We start from the raw sequence: 24,045 nt of genomic DNA, 5'->3' as shown, positions 1-24,045 counted from the left end.
CCCTTGCAGACACGTGACTTAAGTCACGTGACGGCTCCATGCTGGACGGCAAAAAGATGGGAGACGGACGGCAAATTACATTATGTCATAAAGATTATGATGAACTGAACACCATTACTATAACATCTTTGTAGTTCAATGTATTGCTGTTTGGGGTCTGATAGTCAAAGAAGATGCCAGTGGTGTTGTTAGATGAAATGGGTCATGATCGCAAATGTAAAGTTATTAAAACTGGTGGTAACAGCAAGGGAGATAACGTTACGTTAGGCTACTGTAATTAACATTATGGTAAATGAACACCCATAAGTATTTCTGGACTAAAATATTGCAAAGCGATTTGGTTACTTTATTTGTCTTGCTTTTTTATCAGTTGTAACATAGTCAAAACATTAAGAATGTCATATCAGAACATGAAATAATAACTAGCTGCCACACTTAGAAGCTAGCTATTCTAGCTAACGTTTATCGTAGCTCATAGTGCTAGGGCTAATGTAACTCGTCAGTTTGTCGTTGCCCAGTGAATAAACTTACTTCTTACATGTCTTAAGTTAAAGAATTGAAAGAAATAGGAAATTAAAAAAAACTTGAACGGTATTATCTGTTTACATTCAGATCTTGCCAAAGACTTTGCCTAAGTGCTATCTGCCGCCCTGTTCAGAGTCTATGGTTGCTATAGCAACCGCTGCTGTGCTTCATACACTGAGGAGATAAGCATGCAATTGTGGTTGAAATACTCCCGAAACACAAAGAAAACAAACCAAAATATATCTATGCAAGAACATGGGATGTTGTTGTATTCCAAACAATAAGCCAACAGTCGTGGAAGGGCATTACTACGGTTAAATCTCACTATAATCTCCTAGCTGTGCGATATGTCCCATTACAACCCATTGATTTGATTCGTCATCTTGCCGTCCACTAGGCTATTTTGCTGTGGCGCGAACAAAACGTGACGTCACTTGCAAGGGGTGAATAGACGCCTGTCGCTTTTACACGCCTGGTGTTGCTACAGGTTTGGATAAATAAATGCCGGTCTCAAATAGAGGCCTGGTCTGTTTTTTAATTTCGGTTTGCATTTAATCTCCTAAAACCCGCTATATCGCCCGTTTAAGCCAGTTCTATGGTGCAGATTGCGCAGGCTAACATTATGATTTAGATGGCATTAATAAAGACTGCGGTGGTGAAAGCTAGAGTTCCAAATTGTTTAAACTTTTTTCAACATGAACTATGCCTATGCTATGTCCGACTGCGACATTGTTCAATTCATCCCATTTGTTTGAAATTTACACATTAGACAAAATATTTTATGACAAGGATAGGCCGATGCTGGCAACAAAATAAAAGGGTTCCACCATGGCGACAAAGAAAAAGAAGTAAACTGATTGTTGTCAAATTTGCCAAAAAAATACGGGAGAAACTATATGTTTCATTCTCTCTCATGCTGTTTCATTCGTCCCGAAAAGGAGGGAGAATGAAACATTAAGCACGTCCCACTTTTGCATTAATAATTCCTGAACGGTTTTGGTCAGGGCTGAAAATGCAACTGTAGGCCTATTTGACAGAGGACAGATATAGGTTGCTGGTGACAAAATATTAGCTTTCAGTGTGGTACGATCTCCGTAAATTACGTTTGATTAAAACGTGTTTCATCCGCCCTGGCTATCCCCGCTATTTGGATCTTATCTCACTCAATGAACAACATCTCCACACTAAATTAATGATGATCTGTAATTGAAACTTATCATCGGATAGCCTAGTCATATGGGTAGACATTCAGTGTGTTTGAAATAATTAATTTTATAATATTTTCCATCTTTGCAGAAGAAAAGTTTTGTGTGAAGGGAATTAAAGGCCTGTCTCAAATACTAGCCGGTGCAGTTTGTCAATTTGGGAAAATAAAAGCCCAGGCTATTATTTGAAGTTTTACGGTACACTAGGAGGAGAAGTGGTAGAAGAGGAGATAGAGGAGGAAAGAGAGGGAAATGGAGAGAAAGGTACTGTATGAGAGGGAAGAGCGTGGTAAGTGCGTATCAGGTGTGTGAAGTTGTCAGAAAAACTAGAGAAGGTATTCTTGAAGAGTAATCTCATCAAGAGTTTTTGCCTCTGCTCTGATGGGACTTGGCAGATTGATCCACCATTGGGGGACCATAGATGAAAAAAGTCTAGATTGCAATGGGTGTGGGGGCGGCAATGCCAGATGACGTTTCTTTAGATTAGAGGGATTGGGGATGTCCGCCTCCTTATTGTCCCTGTCAAGGTTGCCATGGTTGTGGACACCTCAACAAGCACAGGCAAAGAGGCATCGGGCGGGGGCGGGGCAGGGTGGTTGGGGGCTTAGTTGATTGGTTGTCACCAGGATGCAGAGCTAGAGTTCAGTAGGGTGACAGCCGCAGGAAAGAAGCTTCCTCTGAACCTGCTGGTTCGGGTGCGGAAAGACCTGCAACGCCTCCTGGAGGGGAGTGGGGTGAACTGTCTGTGGTTGGGGTGAGAACAGTCTTTGATGATGCTGCGCGCCTTACGCAAGCATAGCTTTCCCTGGATTGCCTCGATGGAGGGGAGTGAGGAACCGATAATGCGGGCAGTTTTCACCACCCTCTGCAGTGCTTTTCGGTCGTAGGCAGAGCAGTTGCCATACCAAACTGTGACACCAGTTCACGAGGATCTGAGGAGACAGGTGGACCTTCTTTAGTTTCCTCAGAAAGAAGAGACGCTGGTGAGCCTTCTTGATCAGTGGTGTTGAGGGTCCAAGAGAGGTCCTCAGAGATGTGGACACCCAGGAACTTGAAGCTGGTGACACTTTCCACCTCAGTCCCGTTGATGAGAATGGGGGTGTGTGTGCTACTGTAGCTTTAGATTAGAAATTGTGGATTTAGAAGTCCACAATGAGCTCTTTGGCCTTCTTGGTGTAAAGAGCCAGGTTGTTGTCAGTGCACCACGATATTAGGTGCTGGACCTCCTCCCTGTAGGCCGTCTCATCGTTGCTGATGAGACCAATCACCGTATGTCGTCTGCAAACTTGACGTGTTAGAGCCATGTACAGGTGTGCAGTCGTAGGTGAAGAGGGAGTAAAGGAGAGGGCTCAGCACACATCCCTATGGTACGCCGGTGTTCAAGGTGATGGTTGAGGATGTGTGATTATCTAACCTAACAGACTGAGGTCTGTTGGTTAGGAAGTCCAGAATCCAGTTACAGAGGGAGGTATTGATGCCCAGTTCACTAAGTTTAGTGACCAGTTTGGAGGGGATGATGGTGTTGAATGCTGAACTAAGTCAATGAACAGCATCCTCACATAGGTGTTGCTATTATCAAGGTGGGACAGGGCAGAGTGAAGTGTCGTAGAGATGGCCTCTGTGCTCCTGTTCTGACGGTGGGCGAATTGGAAGGGGTCCAATGAGGGTGGTAAGCAAGTTTGAGATGGGCCAGGACCAGCCTCTCGAAGCACTTCATGATGATGGGGGTGACTGCAATTGGACGGAATCATTAAGGCTTGTTGCAGTGAAGTGTTTTGGCACCGGCACGATGGAGGTGGTTTTAAAGCTCACAGGGACAGCGGCCTGGGCTAGTAACAGATTAAATATGTCAGTACTATATTTATTGTCCTGCCTATGCACCACCTGCCTATACTTTGTATATCACATTGCACTTTTCTGCTTTTTTGCACTTCTGGTTAGACGCAAACTGCATTTTGTCTTTGTACTTGTACTCTGCACAATGACAATAAAGTTAAATCTAATCTAATCTAATGTCAGTTCAAACCTCAGTCAACTGCACAGAGAAACTATGGGCCCGTCCCATTTCTCCCCCCTTAAAACTTCCACTTGGTTTTGATTGCCCTCAACATTAAAGCCCCCTCGACAAGGGAAGTGGGGGTGAAGATCTTTCCCTATGAACTAGGACACCACTATATGCAAATTAGCGTAGCGAACGTGCTCACCTACGTCATGCACAGCGCCGACGTGTCTACCGGTAGTAGCCTGCTACTATTTTCATTCAGGAACATGCCCGTTCCAGCGGTCATTGTTGTGTGGGCTGTGCTGGTTTATCTACGTCTGGTTAATCACATCCTAAATATTGACGAAACTACCCAGATTGATTTATAACGTTATTTGATGGGCAGACTCTCTCAAAGCAATCAGCAGATATCATGAACATCGTCAGATAGCTTCGTGAGATATTTTCTAACATTAGTGTTCAAAACTCAACAGTCCATCAGATGTGCATCAAACTAACATATTCCAACATATTTTGAAATTTTAATATGCTTATTTGCAAAAATATATGAAAACATTGATCTACTCACTGAGCTCGCACGGTATCCTGGGTAATTTCATCTCCCACTTCGTTTTAAGCCTGCATTGGTCCTGGCTATATTTTGAGGGTTGATTTTAAGGGGAAAATAGCACTTCCCCTTGCTCCCTAAAGTAATGGGACACCCTAGCCCTACACGTGCACGCGCAAAAACGAGGGTTAGGGCAAAAATCTAGGGGTAGGGGAGGTATTGGGACGGGCCCTATGAAGTATTGGCAATTTCTTCGCTGTTTTTCTCGGTTTTTGCTTCTTTTTGCTGGCTCTGTCATGACGAATGTCTGAGAAACTCCATCGCTATACCTTCTTCTAGCCGGTGCATGGCGTGTATGTGTATTTGAATGCAGTAAAGCAATTTGTTACACTCGTTATACTTCCTGACACCGAGGCCGTTGGTCCGCCGGCCCAAAGGTGCAAGGGTAGTTTTTCCGCTCACAGGCGCTAGGGGGAAGCGAGACGGGCACCATTCAACCCGAAAAAAGTCATATAACCATTCCAATGACTCCGAAGCTGTTAAGTTAAGGTAAATTAAGTGAAATTAAGCTAAAAAACCTGCATAGTTCGCCTTTAATATCCATATCAAACTGATATATTCACATAAAATTGAAAGAGGCCTCAGAGCTGGAAAACAGGATCACCCCATCACAAGGAATATACTCCAATTATCTGATTTTACCTACTTAACTTGGTGAGTTCAGCTTTAAGTTTGTGTTCTCGCTGTCTGACAAGACTTGTTATTTGTGGGGACAAATAACACATTAATGCACAATTTCAGTCAAATATTTCAGGAGTATGTGGGGCAAAATTGCAGGGTATTTTCATCTTTTATTAAGTAATTGAAAAGGCTTCAGAGAATATCTTTGGTATAAAGTTTTCTACCCCAAAACAGAAAAAGTTGGGACGTTATGTAAAATGCAAATAAAAACAGAATGTGATAATAGCAGCAAAAAGCTGCTTTTAGCAGCAAAAGTGACATAGACAACATATCAAATGAAACTAAATCAAAAATTTTCATTTGAAATGGAAATTTATGTTAAGTTTGAATTTGATGCCAGCATGTTCACCACTGTGTTGCTTCACCTCTTCATTTAAAAAAATTCTGTAAATGTTTAGGAAGTGAGGAGACTATTTGCTAGAGTTTTGAGAAGGAAATGTTGTCCCATTACTCTCCGATATAGGATTTCAGTTGCTCTTAGTCATGTTTTTCATTCCATTTTGCACCTAATTTGAGAAAACTGGACTGCAGACAGGCCATTTTAGCACCTGGATTATTTAAATATGTGCAGAATTTATTTTGGCAAGGTCCTTCTGGAATAGACATTGCCTGGATATGTTTCTCAAAACCTGTACACATCATTCAGAATTGATTGTGCTTTGCCAAATGTACAAGATGCCCATGCTGTAGGCACTACTGCTCCTCCACACCATCGTAGATGTTGGGTTTGGAACTGACCACTAAGACAAGTTGGATAGGTTGGATACTTAGGCCCTCTCCTTTTAGATGAGTCCATGATTTCCAAAAAGAATGGCACATTTTGATTGGTCTAACCACAGGGCCTTTTTCATGTTACCTGCATGTGTAAGTGTGTAAAAAGTGCAGTTTATAGTCTTGTGTGTGTTCAGGATACGAATGGCTTGAGGAAAGAAGCTCCTCCTCAGTCTGATGGTGCGTTCAGCAGATCGCACAGTCTCTGTGGCACTGCAGTTACGGGCTGTACAATTCCCTACCAAGTGATGATGCTACTTGTCAGGACACTCTCCACGACTGAGCAGTAAAAGTCTGCACAGTATTAACAATGCGTACCACCACATACAATGCAGGATTCATCACGGGCAAAATGTCAGACTACAAGGCAGCATCATACAACCTACAGAAGACCATTAAAGAGGCGAAGCGGCGCTATAGGGACAGAGTGGAAGCCGACTTATTCAGTGAGGGTGATCCAGCATGTGTATGGAAAGGACTGAGAACAATCACAGGCTTTGAAAGCAAGTCTCCTTCAGTGATGAGAGTGAGTAACTCACTTGCCAACGAGTTAAATGTGAGAACGATAGTGGGGAAACTCCATTCACTGTCTCCGAGTATGATGTGAGAAACGCAAAGTACAGGAAGGCTGCAGGACCAGATGGAATTTCTGGGAGGGTACTGAAATCCTGCGCAAAACAGCTAGCCAACACGTCATTGGCTCAAGCTACCGTTCCAACATAAGAAGTCCCTATTATACCTGTGTCAAAAAACAAAAGCCCATCATGCCTAAATGACTATACTGCCCAGTGGCCCTGACATCAACGGTGATGATTGCTGATTGCTTAAGCACATTTTTTGTAACTATGGCTATTTTTGCAAAACTCTACACACAAATAGGAAAACCTTTCACCAAATAAGCAAAACATTGTAGTTCTCTTGCAAAAGCTAACACACCTTGCTTAACTCGCTTGCTTTACACCTTCGTAAAAATGGTGTTTTTGTATCAAACAGTAAACACAAGCCTTCACAATAATAAGAACACAATGTGCCAAATACACACTGATGGTATAAATAAAACACATCTGGCTTTTGCTTTCTCTGTGCACAAGTTAGGCTATGTCAGTTTGAGGTCATACTTTTTTCATACAGTAGTTCTGTAAACATACAGGGATCCAAACTTCAAGTATTGGTGTTTATACACACATCAAAACAAACAGAAGTGTGTTTTTCCAAGTCAAAATACAAAATAGCAATTTCACTGGAAAAAAAAATCAGTCTACATTGTGTCATCTCTCTCAAAATATATATACTCTGGAATATACTCTGGGAAAATATATTCTGGAATGCTGTATCCAGGCCTGACATGATGCCTGGTCAATATCCCCACATGTAGACTGATTTTTTTGCCTGTAAAAGGGCTATTTCTTACTCTTCTTACACTTCTTCTTACCCCTCCTCGTCCTCCTCTTGCTCCTCCTTGTCCTCTTCCTCTAACTTCACCTCCTTGTCCTTGTCATCCTCTCCCTCTCGTTTCTTCACCTCCGCGTCCGTCCTTTTCCTCCTTCTCTTCCTCCTACTTCTTCACCTTCATGTCCTATTCTTCGGCCTCCTCTAATTCTTATTCTTCTCACTCTTCCTGCTCCCTCCATTGTACCCATTGTACATTACCTGTGGCTTATTTATAGTGCTTAGGCTGATTGCAAAGTGAACTAATTATCTAAAACAGTTTTCACATGAGAAAGTATGCCAGAGAGTTGGCAAAATAGTGTAAATAATAGCCATACATGTGTATAGATTTGCTAGGAGTGTGTTGATCATTTGGAAATTGAGTGTAAAGCAGTGAGTTGTGTTTACAGTTCCGCAAAAAGAGTGCTGTGCAGTGCATTGTACCTACAGTTGTGCAAAGTGTGTGTTACAAAATTGCAAACTGAGTGCAAAGCAGTGTTTGCGCTTTTAGTTTTGCGAACTCAGTGAGTGGTTTTGCTATAAGTATTAATATTTTTAGAAAATGTGCTATAACAATCATGGTTGTGTTTAAGCATTCAGAAAAAATTGTAAGTGCTTTGAAAAGCTTGTGAAGAACTTAATTTGCTCATCTTTACCAAGCTCCATCAACCCCCTCCAGTTTGCCTATAGAACCAACAGGTCCAGACACGATGCCATCTCCAACCTCCTGCACACCACCTTAAACCACCTGGAGGGAGGAAAGGGGAAGTATGTGAGAATGCTGTTGACTACAGTTCATGTTCAATACCATAGTCCCCCACACTCTGGTCACAAAGATGATGGCCATCCAATTTGTTTTTCAGCTCTTTCCCTTGTTTGCAAAGATTTCTCTGGATTCTCTGAATGTTTTAATGATATGATGTCCTGTAGATGATGAACTCCCCAAATACTTCACATTTTCATGTTAAGAAGCATTCAAATTACATTGTTTCATCATTTATGCACACAGGTTTACTCAGTGATAAATACCCCTACATCTTTACTTCTAGACCCTGCCTCTCTGGGATGATCTTTTTCATACCCAATTGTGTTGCCAGTTACCCCATCATACCCTACCCTAACATTCCTCCTTTCATTTTCTTTATCATTACACAACTTTTCGAGCATTTTGTTACCCCCGTCCCAACTTGGTTTAAAACATGTTGCATATCAAATTCAAAATTAACATATATTTTCCATGAAGTAGTTAACTTTGTCATTTTCACCTGATATAATGTCTTTGTCCTTGTTGCAACTAAACGAGTTTAAGAGATTTGCAGACTACATTCTGTTTTTTTTTTTTTTTTTCACATTTTACACAACGTCCCAACTTTTGCTGTTTTGGGGTTGTAGTAGGATATCCCTTTTCTACTGTTACTGTATGTGCTGAGTTATTATCCTAATAACTTTTTGTCCATGCCCATCCTTTCTTCCCTATATAACTGTGTTCAAAGTTCACCTCCTTTCTTCCAAGATAACATCAAGGCACTCTTAACTGTTTTTACTGGGAGAAGATACTGTATGTGTCAGTTTGTGCTGCTGAGTGGCATGTTGAAGTGGAGAGTGTTGAAGCAAAGCCTTCGTGAATTATCTTAAAGTATCAGTCTATGTGCATAAAGAAAACATACACAATTGCCTGCATAACTTGTCTCAGGCTGCAGCCTCTCTTTCGGAAGGAAGCACAGAGGTGACTTTTTCAACATGAGGCCTATGGTCCTCACACGCACGCATTGCAGGTGATCCCATGACGTTTCACTTAATCACTATTTTTACCACGCCAGTGGTCCTTGGGTTGCTTCTTGGTCAAAATGGGGGTCCCCTGGTCACAATCAGTTGAAAACCCCAGGTTAGACCACAAAAGTTAGCCTATAATTCTTGTTCGTTGAAGGTTTTAGAACGTCAAATATCATTCACACTTTAAAGGAGTGCTGAGAATAAAGGATTAAAGAATACAAACACAAATGAAAAAGTTTGGCCTGCACAAAATGAAGATGTCAAGAAACAAATGGTAGACATAGGCTACAGTCGCCACCTCCTGGCCAATGCTATTTTCACTACACAAATAGGCTAAATGGAAAATACTATTGATATGGCTCAATGAGTGTTGGGCGATTTCACTCTCTCAAATCTCTTAAGCCTAACACGACTAGATATTAACACATATATGTCCATGACATACATTTTTATTCTTTTATGTAGCCTAAGATGTGTGTATGTGTGTTTGTTGTGGTATGGTTCTATAAGCGACTGGATGCCTAACATTTCCCCTGGGATGAATAAAGTATCTATCTAATACACACACACACACACACACACACACTCTCTCTCTCTCTCTCTCTCTCTCTCTCTCTCTCTCTCAGGATATAATATGTGGTGCAACCTACAAATCATCTGCCAGCAAAGGATTTGTGTGCCTTTGATCGACATCATAGACCTACACCAGTTGCCCCATCAATGTGATTGCACTAAACTCCAGAGTTGGTACATTCTTGAATTTCCCCTTGGGGATCAATAAAGTATCTATCTAGCTCTATCTATCATACATGGGGTAAACCATAGACTATCTGTCTGAGCAAAAATTGCCGGCAATCAGAGGCACCTGTTTCTCCATTGGCCTTCAATGATCGTTGCCCCCACCATGATGATATTTATATACGTTCTAGAGCCCAATCTCAGAGCCCGTCTCCCTTATTCGACATTCTCTGGCGGTATCTGGCCTAGTCTTCACAGTCACAACTTCCTTGTTATTACCAGAGCCCGTCTACGCATTAGTGACGTTTTACGTTGGTACGCAAAGAACGCCAGACGTCCTGTATATAACCATACGCGTTTGACGTAGGCGTTCTCTTCCCTGCCTAATGCCCAAGTGAGGTAGGCAGTGTAAAAGTTGTGTCTGGTTCTCCTCAAAGCGATCCAAAACCATCCGTCATCATGGTAAGTAAAAGTTCAGTTGAAAATATTTGTTTACTTGCCCATTTCACTAATCTTAACATTCATTGTAGTATTGGGCCGTGTCCCCAAACTGATTGTCCGAAACATGAGACATTTGATGCACGCAATGTCGTTACCTCAAAATGGCACCCTTTTGTTGTGCGGCTACCGCCCTGACTGTCGATTTCGGACGTGGTCATTGTTAGAGAAATAGAAACGTATAGATAATTGTCTTTTGGCTTGTAACGTCTTCATCTTAATATCTTAAAAATTGGTAGCATTTTGTTATGCATCATATTCAAGCAAAATTGTAATGGGTTTGCAGTGAAAGCAACTGGCTAACATTTGAGTCTGAAATGATGCAACGATACCATGATTTAATGTTCTGTTTCTTTGTTGGATTATGTTAGTCTCTCTTTGGAACGGGCTTTGTGTTGACAGTAAAAATGACCGGTAGACTGACATGGTAACATTGATTCTACAAGGTCTGATCAGATGGCGGAACGTTGCCGGTAAATAGGGTGGTGTCTGGATGCAGGTTAGCTAACAGTTAGTGTTGACGCATCTACGTTAGCCAAGCCGCTAACTAGCTTCATTACACGTGGCCTAAAATGCCGGCTTCAATAGTTACGTATGCATTTAACGTTGGGAAGGCCTGCACTCGTTCGCTGTACTATATTGTGAGAATATCAACATGAATTGATTAGCTGACTGCTAGATCTCGTGTCAGTAGATCCAGTCACGTATTAGATTTAGTAACGTTGACTTTACTGTTAGATGGCTTGCTAATGTTGGCCGAATAGCCTAACTTGACGCTAACTCGGCTTGGTTGTATAACGCTAGAGACTGGGTAGGCCTGATGCCGTGCACACTAATCGGTTGACTGAACATTAATAATGTAGTGATGGCTTCATGGGAGGCGTTTCAAATCTTTTGAACACTACTAGTTTGGATTTGCTGTGTTGCGGTATGCCAGCTGACGCAGTTAGAGGCACACTGCTTATCTAGCGCTCCCCTATAGATGCGTCAGCAGTTTAATTCGCTGTGGCGTGTGTCACCCTGCCGCCGTGGCATATTGTTATCCACCATACAAGCCGGGAAATGGCTGCCGTAAAGGCTAGTTTAAGTAATGTAACAGGTGTGTATGTTGGGGAAATGACAGTTCATCTACCTAGAACGTAATGGCTGTATAATGGCAACTTATACCTTAACATTTCCTCTCCTTTCTAGGTGAACTTCACCGTCGACCAGATCCGTGGGATCATGGACAAGAAGTCCAACATTCGTAACATGTCTGTGATTGCTCACGTGGACCATGGGAAGTCCACTTTGACGGACTCGCTGGTGTCTAAGGCTGGTATTATTGCCTCGGCCCGTGCTGGAGAAACCCGCTTCACCGACACAAGAAAGGATGAGCAGGAGCGCTGCATTACCATCAAATCGACGTGAGTAGTCCTTTTCCTGACTATTAATTAGACTTGAGATGTGTTGCAGTTTAATGGGTTGTCAGTGGTGTAAATCATTTTTAGTTCAATGTCTGGGAGCTTGGTGTTCTGTAGAAGGTAGTCATGTTCCAAATTCCAGTGTAATTGTAAATTATGTGAATTGTAAGCGACATCCTTGAGTAATCACATAGTTTGTCACTGCAGATATCCTGTCAGTATTTCCTGTTGCGTATGCAGTTGGGAGTGTTTGAAATTAGTTGGCTATTCAGAATGATTTGAAATAATTAAAGATCTCCAAATTGGCTACAGTGCGTGTGAGGCCTTTAAGATGTAAACACGTTTGTGTTCTTTTACAGCGCCATCTCTCTGTACTACGAGCTCGCAGACAACGACTTGGCTCACATCAAGCAGTGCAAAGATGGCAATGGGTTTTTGATCAACTTGATTGATTCCCCTGGGCACGTTGACTTCTCATCTGAGGTGACTGCTGCTCTCCGTGTGACTGACGGCGCCTTGGTCGTGGTTGACTGCGTCTCTGGTAAGTCTTCAGTAGCCCAGGATGTTGTAGCGTAAGGAGAAGGAGTGTGTGTGTGCAGCTCTGAACCTGTTTATTCTGCTCCCCCCACATCACAGGTGTGTGTGTCCAGACTGAGACTGTGCTCAGGCAGGCCATCGCTGAGAGGATCAAGCCTGTACTGATGATGAACAAAATGGACCGTGCCTTGCTCGAGCTGCAGCTGGATGCTGAGGACCTGTTCCAAACATTCCAGCGTATTGTTGAGAGCGTCAACGTAATCATCTGCACCTATGGCACAGAGGATGGACCAATGGGATGCATCCAGGTTGGTTCACCTCTTATTGTATGGCATTTACTGAACCTCTTGGGAACTGTGGATCTTTCTATGTATGTAATCGGTTGGGTCTTTGAGGGCTTATCTTTTTGCTTGCAATCATTGATTGTGTTGCATTATTACATTTGATTCATTATTTCAAAGTTTAACACCATTGTTTCCTTCAGGTTGAACCAGTTAATGGTACTGTTGGTTTTGGATCCGGACTCCACGGATGGGCTTTCACCCTAAAACAGTTCGCCGAGATGTACGTGTCCAAGTTTGCAGCCAAGGGTGATGCTCAAATGGGAACAGCAGAACGCTGCAAGAAAGTTGAGGACATGATGAAGAAGCTGTGGGGAGACAGGTCAGTATTCTTACATGAGTGATAAACCAATATGATTTGGTCTAGACTAAATATTTACACAGCTGAATTTTCTTTGGAATCAAAGTGTGTTATGTGGGTAAAGTTGTATTGGTGTAATACTGAGGTTCGCTAAAGGGTTTAATGTTTTTACAACAGGTTCTTTGACCCAACTACTGGAAAGTTCAGCAAGACTAGTAATTCCCCTGATGGCAGGAAGCTTCCCCGTACCTTTGTGCAGCTTGTCCTTGACCCAATCTACAAGGTCAGACTCATTGTTGGTTATCCCATCGTTGCTTGAAGGTTCTTTAGAAGAGGTTGGCAAACGTGTGATGACTTAAACAATCTTCACTTTGACCTGAATGTCTAGTGATGAAATTACTCTGTCTGATGGCTTCTGCTGTAAAGTTGTGTGGCTAGTCTCACAAGCAGGTTTCATTGGCTACATAATGTCATATCAGCATTTTAAAAGTTGTAACTTGTTTTTTGTTGTAGGTGTTTGACGCAATCATGGGCTTCAAAAAGGAGGAAACTGCCAAATTGATTGAAAAGCTGGACATCAAGCTGGACACTGAGGACAAGGATAAAGAGGGCAAGCCCCTGCTGAAGGCTGTGATGCGTCGCTGGCTTCCAGCTGGTGAGGCTCTGCTTCAGATGATCACCATCCACCTGCCTTCTCCTGTCACTGCCCAGAAGTACCGTTGTGAGATGCTCTACGAAGGACCTAATGATGATGAAGCTGCCATGGGTAAGATCTTGATGCCTTTGAGACTGAAATTTTACTCTTCCTGACATTCAAATTTTCATGTCTCTGACCAACATGCCACCCTTATTTGTGTAGGAATCAAGAACTGCGACCCTAAAGGTCCCCTCGTGATGTACATTTCCAAGATGGTGCCCACCACTGACAAGGGTCGTTTCTATGCCTTCGGCCGTGTCTTCTCTGGCGTTGTGTCAACTGGTCAGAAGGTGCGCATTATGGGACCAAACTTCACCCCTGGAAAGAAGGAGGACCTTTACCTGAAGCCAATTCAGAGGTATGTATGGAAATGGATTAGGAACCAGTGTAAACCAACATCTTACATTTTATAATGGTTTTTATAAGAGGTTTTTCAAGCTTGTATGTGTGTAGATCTGATTTTGAGTAGAGATGCACCGATATGGAATTTTGGGGCCAATAACGATAACAGATATTTTTTGGTTTGTTGTGACCGATACGATAACGGATGATATTACTCTTGGGGGTGTAATTGCAGGATTACCCATCACTACCAATGATGGACAGAACTGCAAAATAGCTGTAGCCTAGCCCTATGTGGATCCTTTAAGTGAACCTGACGTCGGTGAATTGCGAGTGAGTGGCCAGCGACAATGTATGAATCGTTTTCATATCTATGGAATAAACGCTCAATGCAGATAAAAGGCTAAGCTGGGAAAAAGCTACAGCGACCAAATCAGAGTTTGAGGGAAAACTTAGGTTTAGTTTCAACTGTGAGTAACTGAATAAAGCTGCAACTCCTCGGACTGTATCTCGTGTCCGTCTACTCTGTTGCGCACAACCTGTCGCAGCAGAAACAAAAGGGGTTAGCCCCGAAGGTTTTAATAACTTATAATGATGGCCTGTCTGGAACTGAAGCAGGAATAGTTACCATATTTCTCGGTAATACAAACCCCAAGTGAACAAAATGCGAGTATCACTGCAATACAACTTGGAACTACTTATCGACTCGTCCCACCGAAGAGTTTATTTGTTTTCCTGACTACCGCGTTAAAGTGCAAACACCAGCACAAGACTGCTCTAGGTAGGCTGAGCTCTGCTCTGCTTAGGTTAAATGGAGGCTCACTCACGAAGAGTTTGGGCTGCACAGATTTAACGCAGATCCTCAGATCTTGTTAGAATGGTGACATACATTCACACTGCTGACATTATTTTTGAAGTATAGCCGACCTAGTTCAAGTAGGTGAGTGTATCCAGGCGGGCCTTACATACGCCTAGTTGGGAAATTGGGGCTTTAAAAAAAATATCGGCACAAATGATCGGTCGGAATTCTTATCACAACGATATCATTTTTTCACTAATTGGCCAATAATATATCTGCTGCCGATATATATCGTGCATCCCTAATTTTGAGTTCTCCCTCCAAGGACCATTCTGATGATGGGTCGTTATACTGAGACCATTGAGGATGTGCCCTGCGGGAACATTTGCGGGCTGGTAGGTGTGGACCAGTTTTTGGTGAAGACCGGGACCATTACCACTTTTGAGCACGCCCACAACTTGAAAGTGATGAAGTTCAGCGTCAGCCCTGTCGTGAGGGTGGCTGTTGAGGCCAAGAACCCTGCTGATCTGCCCAAGCTGGTGGAGGGCCTGAAGCGTCTGGCCAAGTCTGATCCTATGGTGCAGTGCATCATTGAGGAGTCTGGTGAGCATATCATTGCTGGAGCTGGTGAGCTGCATCTGGAGATCTGCCTGAAGGATCTGGAGGAGGATCACGCCTGCATTCCACTCAAGGTACTGTCAAGAACGGTCATCTGAATCTTTTTTTACTATTTCATTGGATGTTCAAAGAAGCTTGACTTAAGTGTGCCTACTCTTAACCCTTTTTTGTGTTTTCTATACCTTAACAGAAATCCGACCCAGTTGTGTCCTACAGAGAGACCGTAAGTGAGGAGTCTGACCAGGTTTGCCTGTCCAAGTCACCCAACAAGCACAACCGTCTGTACATGAAGGCCCGTCCCTTCCCTGATGGCTTGGCTGAAGATATCGACAAGGGTGAGGTTGGTCCTAGACAGGAGCTGAAGACCCGTGCCCGCTACCTGGCCGAAACCTACGAGTGGGACGTTGGTGAGTCCCGTAAGATCTGGTGTTTTGGACCCGACGGAACTGGACCCAATCTTCTGATGGATGTGACCAAGGGAGTGCAGTACCTCAATGAGATCAAGGACAGCGTGGTGGCTGGATTCCAGTGGGCATCCAAGGAGGTAGGAATTACATCCCTTACCTATGTAGATTTGATTTTTATGCCATAGCATAGCATGTCTGATCTTGTAATGTGCTGTTTCCTTTTAGGGTGTGTTGTGTGAGGAGAACATGCGTGCTATCCGCTTCGATGTCCATGACGTGACCCTGCATGCTGACGCCATCCATCGTGGTGGTGGCCAGATCATTCCCACTGCCCGCAGAGTGCTGTACGCTTCCCAGCTCACCGCTCAGCCCAGGCTTATGGAGCCCATTTACTTGGTGGAGATCCAGGTACTCGTCCACTACTGGTCTTTCTGTTACATTGCTGTTGTAATGTATGCCCATGTCCTTTACTAGCACTGCAAGGTGCAACACTGGATGTAAGACCCAGTGAGTGCACACTGGTTACAAAACATGTGAACAAAACTAAGGTGTAGTATGCTGAATTTAGAGTGATCTACTAGTACAACTGGTATACAGTAGTCACAATTCTGCATCCTTAGTATATGATCACCTGCAACTGCAACTCATTGCTTAGAATGAGCCCTCTCTAAGAGAAGGCCCCATAGAGCCTTTGTAGATACAGCATAAGCCAGATCTAATGGCTTGAAATACTGGTAGAGGGCCTTCAGGATATTTATGGCCTTTGACTGCCACCATAGCTTCTCCCTACATGCAATGGAGTTGGTGTAAATTTGACTTCCTGCCCCTTCGTAAGGGTTTCGGTTGAATTGCAGGGCTTTGACTACAGTTTGACTGACTTGTGTTTCCCTAATTTTCTCTCCGGTTTCCTCCAGTGTCCTGAGCAGGTGGTTGGTGGCATCTATGGTGTGCTGAACAGGAAACGTGGGCATGTATTCGAGGAGGCCATGGTCCCAGGAACACCCATGTTTGTGGTGAAGGCTTACCTGCCTGTAAACGAGTCTTTCGGTAAGCACAATCCCTACCCAGTTAGCTATATGTATTCATTCTGTCCATCTCAACTGTAACTTAGGACATTACTTTCCATCCCATTAACAATCATTTGTTTCTTCAAGGTTTCACGGCTGACCTGCGCTCCAACACTGGTGGCCAGGCCTTCCCACAGTGCGTGTTCGACCACTGGCAGCAACTCCCCGGAGATCCCTTCGAAGCCTCCTCCAAGCCTTCTCAGGTTGTTGCCGATATTCGTAAACGCAAGGGTCTTAAGGAGGGTATCCCTGCATTGGACAACTATCTGGACAAATTGTAAAAGACCTGTCCCTTCGTTTCCCCCACACACCCCTCCCTTTCCGGACTGTACAGATTACCATGCAATCACTAAGGTTTTGCCAAAACTATGGTCAAATGATTTAAGTATCTCCACATGACAACAATGTAAGACCTTAATAAAGGAAAATAAAAAATTGACTGACTTGAGTATCTTTGGACGAGATTACACTTTTTTTTTTGTGTGTTTAAGGTCATCTTGTATAGATGAGCTGTAGCATATTTTACAATTGTGATGTCTTTACAAATAGCATTATTACATTGTCAGTGTTTGGTTTATACAGTTCTAGATCTGGGGGAATGATTTAAAAGATGTTTCCCTTTTTGTTTTTGTGACCTTAATTGTTGGTTGAACTTAGCTCAACTATGCAAAGCTCCATATTTGATGAACTTGGAGGTGAACGAAGTACACAATTCCTTAAGTGAAAGTATAGATACTCCTTTTTTCAAATATTCTAATTTTTTCCTAAGTTAAAGTACAGTAGTACTTGCAGAAATACTTAAGTATAACTCTTTCCAGTACAGCAATACTAAAAAATACTTTGTTTTCAAAAGGCTTTCTATTGTAATGTTTGGTCATTAATAGGGTATACATTCTCAGCTTGGCCATATGATGACCAGATCATTAGTTCCTTGCATACAACTGAAAGATTTGACCTGTTTTCATAGGTCAACCAAATACAAAACCAGGCAACTCTGTTATGAGTAGCTTATTTATCGTTTAATGGTTGCATTATTGCATTTTCAGAATCACTTCAAATATGCTTAAAAGTGACTGTCACTTTCCCAGAAAATGGTTTCCAAAAATATTAATACTGAAAGTACAGATACTCAAGTACAGTAATCAAGTAAATGTAGGCTACTTCATTCCTGCCCACCCTGATGGTTATGGTGACTGAACAATCCATCCCTGAAATGCACTATATAAATGATCGATAGATACTTAATTGATCCCCAAGGGGAAATTGAAAAAAATAAATAGTTGCCTAGTCATGGTGACTTCAAATTGAAGCAATTGGAAAGGTCGTGTTTTTTTTTTTTTTTAGTCTTTTTGGCTGGCTCTGAGACAATTGACGCCAGGTCATTCCACCTCGCAAGTAACAAGAAGCAAGTAACAAGTCTTGACAAGGCCCAACTTTGAAAGACATCTAGATGAAGTTCTGAGAACATATTTAAGGGAATTTGTGAACAGCCACTTTAGCCTACATTATTAAATGATAAATAATCTGGTTCGGCAGTGTAAAAGTATTAGATGTGTGAACAGAGAATGAATAATGATTTAAATTATATTGTTGCATGCACTTGAACAGTTACATGAAAATGCAGTTATGAAAATAGGTCAAATGTTTTTCTTGGATGTGGAACTAAAGGTCTCTTCAAGTCCTATGACCGACTAAAGGATGTATACCTTATTTAATGACCAAATAAGGAAGGAAAAATACTTGTACTTCTGAATCTAGTCATTTTAAAAGCAAGTACTTCTGTACTTCAACTTAAATAAAAATCTATACTTTCACTTAAGTAAAGGAAATGTGTACTTCATCCACCTCTGATCACAAATATTTTGTTTGACAGACACTATTTTGCATTTTAACACTGCATTATTAACCAATACTGGCCTACATAAGCAAAACACAAGGCGCATAAGGTGTGTGTGTGATGTGAGTTCTGAAATTGTGTATGAAATTGAGCCATTATCTGATTAAATGTGTGAACATTTGCATCTCAATTAGGCTACATAAATCAGAGTATTCGATAAAGTCAGGTTCGAAATTTGTCTGCCTTTCATTGACTAATTAGAGTAAATGCAATAACGGAGTTTTCGATAGGCCTATCTTTTTTTTTTCCATCACCAAGGTGCTGTGATGAAAGACAGCTTTAGTTTGACCACTAGGGGTCAGTATTTAGTTAAAAATTATAAAGAACCCTGAACACTCATGGTTACTCAGTCCCTGCCTTGCTGTAAATACCCCCTGGGTGGTAAAGAGGAGGGTATTCCATGACCTGGGAGCCAAAGTGGCTGATTTATCCAGTTGCTTACACACACAATCTTTACATGTCACACAATTTCTGAAACCTGGCATTCAAACACCATAACCACACCAAATAAACCAAATCACCATAACTCCATAACTAGAAATATCAAATCACCATAACTCCATACCAAAAATACCAAATCACCATAACCCCATACCAAATAAACCAAATCACCATAACTCCATACCAAAAATACCAAATCACCATAACTCCATACCAAATAAACCAAATCACCATAACCCCATACCAAATAAACCAAATCACCATAACTCCATACCAAAAATACCAAATCACCTTAACTCCATACCAAAAATACCAAATCACCTTAACTCCATACCAAATAAACCAAATCACCTTAACTCCATACCAAATAAACCAAATCACCTTAACTCCATACCAAATAAACCAAATCACCTTAACTCCATACCAAAAATAAACCAAATCACCTTAACTCCATACCAAATAAACCAAATCACCTTAACTCCATACCAAAAATACCAAATCACCTTAACTCCATACCAAATAAACCAAATCACCTTAACTCCATACCAAATAAACCAAATCACCTTAACTCCATACCAAAAAAAAAATCACCATAACTCCATACCAAAAATACCAAATCACCTTAACTCCATACCAAATAAACCAAATCACCTTAACTCCATACCAAAAATAAAATCACCTTAAATCCATACCAAATCAAAAAAACAAATCCTTAACCCATAAAATAAACCAAATCACCTTAACTACCAAATAAACTAAAAATCCAAACCAATAAAACTAAATAATCTTTAACTCCATACCAAATAAACCAAATCACCTTAACTCCATACCCAAATAAACTCCAAATAAAACTAAATCACCTTAACTCCATACCAAAATTAAAACCAAATCACCTTAACTCCATACCAAAAAAAAACATAATAAAAACCAACCATAACTCCATACCAAATAAACCAAATCACCTTAACTCCATACCAAATATGGGTTTGGTTTCTGTCCAACTAGGCTACATGTGATGTTTGTTGTATTTGCTTTGTTTTTATCTTGTGCTTTACAAAATTGTGTTCAGAATTAGAATCGTTTATTGCCAAAAAGCAAGGAAATTGATGTGGTGAAATGGTGACCAGTCCTCCAGGACACAGAACAAGCATTTAATAAAGAGCAATAGTAAATATAAGGTAAATATAAGCATAAAAGGGCAAGTTTAAAATTTAAAGTACACAATTATAAAGATAATTAAAAAGAAAACTTAAAAGACACAAGGTAGAATAATTAAAAGACAGATTCAGAAGTGCATTTAATCAGTTAGCTGAAGGCATCTGAGAGCAGTTAGGTCTTAAGTCTATATTTAAAACTGGCTAAAATTGGGACCTTTTGATTTCATCTGAAAGTCAGTTCCAGAGCTGAACCGCATAGCAACTAAAACCTGCTTCACCATGTTTAGCGGGTTTTACTAACAGGTTTTTGTCCTGAGACCTGAGTTGGAAGCCATTGCAGGGACTTAAGAATTTGACCAATGTGGTCAGTTCTTTTTCTTTTTGTGAAAACCTTGCTGCGGCGTTTTGTATCACCTCAAAATTGCAAATTGCAATCCCCCCGCCTCATTATTTGCTCTGGTTGCACTCCAAAAAAAATTCATTCGGTGGAGCTGATTCGATGAGGGTAGTAGCACCACAGATCCTGGGGAGTTTAGTTGGGTAGTGGGGTGATGGTGTAGGGATGGTGATGGGAGATTAGGGGGGTTTGAGTAGGATTGGGTATGGAGGTGATTGGGTGGGGATGGTGATGGGAGATTAGGGGGGTTTGAGTAGGATTGGGTATGGAGGTGATTGGGTGGGGATGGTGATGGGAGATTAGGGGGGTTTGAGTAGGAGGTATGGAGGGATTGGGTGGGGAGGTGGGGATTGGGGGGATGGTGATGGGGTGAAGCATGGGGGGAGGAGGAGTAGGATTGGGTATGGAGGTGATTGGGTGGGGATGGTGATGGGGCAGCAGGGGAGTTGAGTAGGATTGGGTATGGAGGTGATGGTGTAGGGATGGTGATGGGGCAGCAGGGGAGTTGGGGTCGGGTATTGGTTCAGGTTCTCCACTTGACTGCTGAGGTCCTGGCGAGTTTGATACAAGTGCTTCACTTTCAGCAGTTATTCCAGCAGTTTCCATGTTTTTGCGGTGACAAAGAGTCGGGGTATGTGGGGTGGGGTATTGGGGTAAGTGTCAGCCTTTAGATGGTTCTCTGTTAGTAGATCAGGCACTGATTTTTGATAGCCTCTCAGCAGCCTTGGTAGGTGATTCTGGAGCACTCAAACATTTGTTTGCTGAGATCCCCGGGAGGTTGATGCCAGTGATTGGCTTTGAGTAACTCTCTTTCCAGTAGGGGTCTTTGGGATACTGGTGTATCTGCCCTGGTATGTTTCTCTGTGAGCGGGTCAGACATGTACAGATACTTCCAAATTGACTCTTCACGTCTGATAGCCTGTCCTAAGCCTTGATAAAGTGATAAAGATATCTAGTGCACTGCAGTGCTGCTTCCACTCACTCAGAAGCTCCGTTTCACCGCTGAGATCCCAGAAAGTTTGGAGCATACAGTATGCTTATGCATCATTCCTGTCTTTTGTTATCATGCTCTTGCATCGTTCCTGTGGAAGTTGTTGGGCCTACATTCTTTGTTTCATCCTTTGGGATTGGTTTTGATTCAACAGAGCTTTTGATGTTGTTGTCTTGTTCACTGATCTGTATACGGCTGAGTGCTTATTAGAGAAGCGATAGTTGTCACTTAACCTTGGGTTCCTTTCCAGCTGAGTTCTGAGCTATTTGGTTAAACAAATTCCTTGCGATTCCTGAACAGACATGTTCCCCAAACAGGTTTTTCTTTAATTGCCCCCTATGTGTGTGTGGGTGTGTTTATGTGTGTGTGTATGTGTTTATGTGTGCATGTGTGTGTTTATAGGCTCTATTTTGGTCAGAAATGGATGGTTTTAAACAATGCGCCCAGGGGTGTGGCAGTTAACAACCTAGGGAGTGGCCTGGCGCATTGTCTAAAAATCGCTATTGTACACCTGGTCAGAAGTCTATGGCGAGTTGTTTATATGTTATTTTAAGAGCGCATTGTCAACAGTCATATTGGCAGGCGCACACCATCCTTCTATCACTCATGAACGCACACCAGCGCACATCCATGCAAAACATTACAAATTGCACGATTGCAATGGGAAACATAATTAGAATAAAGACATTACGAAATACTGTAGCCTACATCTCATGATGAGTATTCACCATCATTTGCAAATTGGTAATGACGGTTAAAAGTGATTAGGGGAGAGGCGAGAGACACGTATGGAGCACAGCTGAAGACGCACTGTCACAAGACATAAGCAACTCCTCTGCATTTCAGCAATATTTGGGTAAGTGTTGCTTTTTTCAGCCTATGTTTTTGATGGTAACCCATTGTCAGTCAATAGTGAAAGTAACTGCATATAACTGTTTTGTCAACACCTTGGTGAAGTTAGTTTCACTTTGCCAATGAGTTCAAATAATAGACGAGTGCAAATGCGTGAAGGCTATGCTAGGTTTTAGTAAAGCATAGTTTAGTGGAATGACTATTCCATCCGGTCTCGCAAGCAGCCTCCTTCAACATGGGCGGATTATGAACTTTCAGGCCCCTGGGCCCAGATGTACTAAGGGGTGAAACTAATTGTCGTATATGTGGGGGGGGGGGTTTGGGGGTCCTCCCCCAGAAATGTTTTAATTTGTTTGATGTGATTTCCTGTATTCTGGTGCATTTTGGGAATGGCCAATACTAAATTCAATCAGATTCATAGCCTTGATCCTGATTTGTTGATATTGAGGCAATTATTCCATGCAAAGGCTTGGGCTTCAGGGCCCCCTGACCCCTTGGGCCCCTGGGCCTGGTCCCGGTAGGCCCGTGCAGTAATCCATCCCTGTCCTTCAAATGCGCCGTTGAATGTCAAAATACCGATGCATTTATTTGACATCGCGCAATTGTGCCGTTAAAGGGAATGACAGATGAACACCTTGTTGCGCCATGCGCTCGACGTTTGATAACGAAACCCCTCCCAATGTGGACTGGACATCCTACCAAATTTGAATAAGCTTTTGACGAGTGACGATGCCTTTAGAATGTCATGAGAGGGCCCTCCATTTGTCATTCCCTTTAAATGCAAGCAACACAACTGCAAACAGCGCATCTGTATTTTGATAGTCAGTGGCGCATTTGAAGAAATCTGCTTGCACATGAGACCATGTACATACAAGATGCGGTGTGTGTGTAAGGCAGGTCGTCGTTGCAATATATGTGTACAGTCACTACACATATATTTACTTATTATATTGTGTTTCCACGAAACTTGGCATGCATTCAGAGGGTATCATAATGTTCCAAAATGTTTCAAATTGTGTGCAGTTTTGAGCATGTCCGCCAAAGATCCATGTGATTACAACGCTTCGTCAAAGATCCTTGATTACTAGCTCCACTTTAACCCTCTCTGGCGTTTTTGCTTTTTCATTTTTAACTAGGTGGCGCTATACCTCAAATGAGGATATGGGATGGGTTGACATGACCCCTGGGTAAGTTAACTCAGAGTAAGGGGTAAACCTCCTAATAGAAGAGCTGTGTGGCTTCATTCTCCTTACAAAACAATGCCATATAGGGCTCTTGTTGTAGGAGGTTTACCACTTACTCGGAGCTAACTTACCCACGTTAGTCACTAAACCACATACTTGGAATCACAACTAACATACAAAACAAATGTGATCATCCTTGGCCCAGAAAACGGTGTCTGGCCATCTACAGGCCAGTTGGTATATTCACTATGTTTGCCGAAAAACCAAACACAGCACACCACCCAAAACACACCATACCTACTATGAAGCATGGTGGGGGCAACATTATGTTGTGGGGATGTTTCTCTTCAGCGGGGACTGGGCAATTGGTCAGGATAGAAGGGACA

General features: G+C 42.2%; 1 protein-coding gene and 1 non-coding gene across 2 annotated transcripts; both read left to right on the top strand.

The window, feature by feature from the left end:
• Nucleotides 1-10,084: 10,084 nt before the first annotated feature.
• LOC125300144 (elongation factor 2-like) lies at nt 10,085-17,179 on the top strand. Its single transcript, XM_048251776.1, has 13 exons — nt 10,085-10,192; nt 11,420-11,634; nt 11,991-12,172; nt 12,268-12,476; nt 12,653-12,831; nt 12,988-13,093; nt 13,324-13,576; nt 13,670-13,865; nt 14,974-15,340; nt 15,457-15,810; nt 15,899-16,081; nt 16,588-16,720; nt 16,828-17,179. Exons 1-13 carry the CDS (start codon nt 10,190-10,192, stop codon nt 17,019-17,021), a joined length of 2,574 nt encoding a protein of 857 aa, XP_048107733.1. The 5' UTR covers nt 10,085-10,189; the 3' UTR covers nt 17,022-17,179.
• On the top strand, nt 13,154-13,221 carry LOC125301327. The gene has a single exon (XR_007194734.1). It is a non-coding gene; the product is annotated as a small nucleolar RNA SNORD37 (small nucleolar RNA).
• Nucleotides 17,180-24,045: the final 6,866 nt, after the last annotated feature.

This window comes from Alosa alosa, chromosome 9 (assembly GCF_017589495.1).
Source record: "Alosa alosa isolate M-15738 ecotype Scorff River chromosome 9, AALO_Geno_1.1, whole genome shotgun sequence".
Lineage (NCBI taxonomy): Eukaryota > Metazoa > Chordata > Actinopteri > Clupeiformes > Clupeidae > Alosa > Alosa alosa.
Note: the sequence above shows the minus strand (reverse complement) of the source record. Positions and strands in the feature narration are given on the sequence as shown.

Bases quoted from the DNA above. Each gene is read 5' to 3' on its own strand.
- LOC125300144 (XM_048251776.1), top strand. The intron at 13,094-13,323 runs GTCAGACTCATT...TTTTTGTTGTAG, and splicing joins TCCTTGACCCAATCTACAAG to GTGTTTGACGCAATCATGGG. The intron at 15,341-15,456 runs GTACTGTCAAGA...ATACCTTAACAG, and splicing joins ACGCCTGCATTCCACTCAAG to AAATCCGACCCAGTTGTGTC.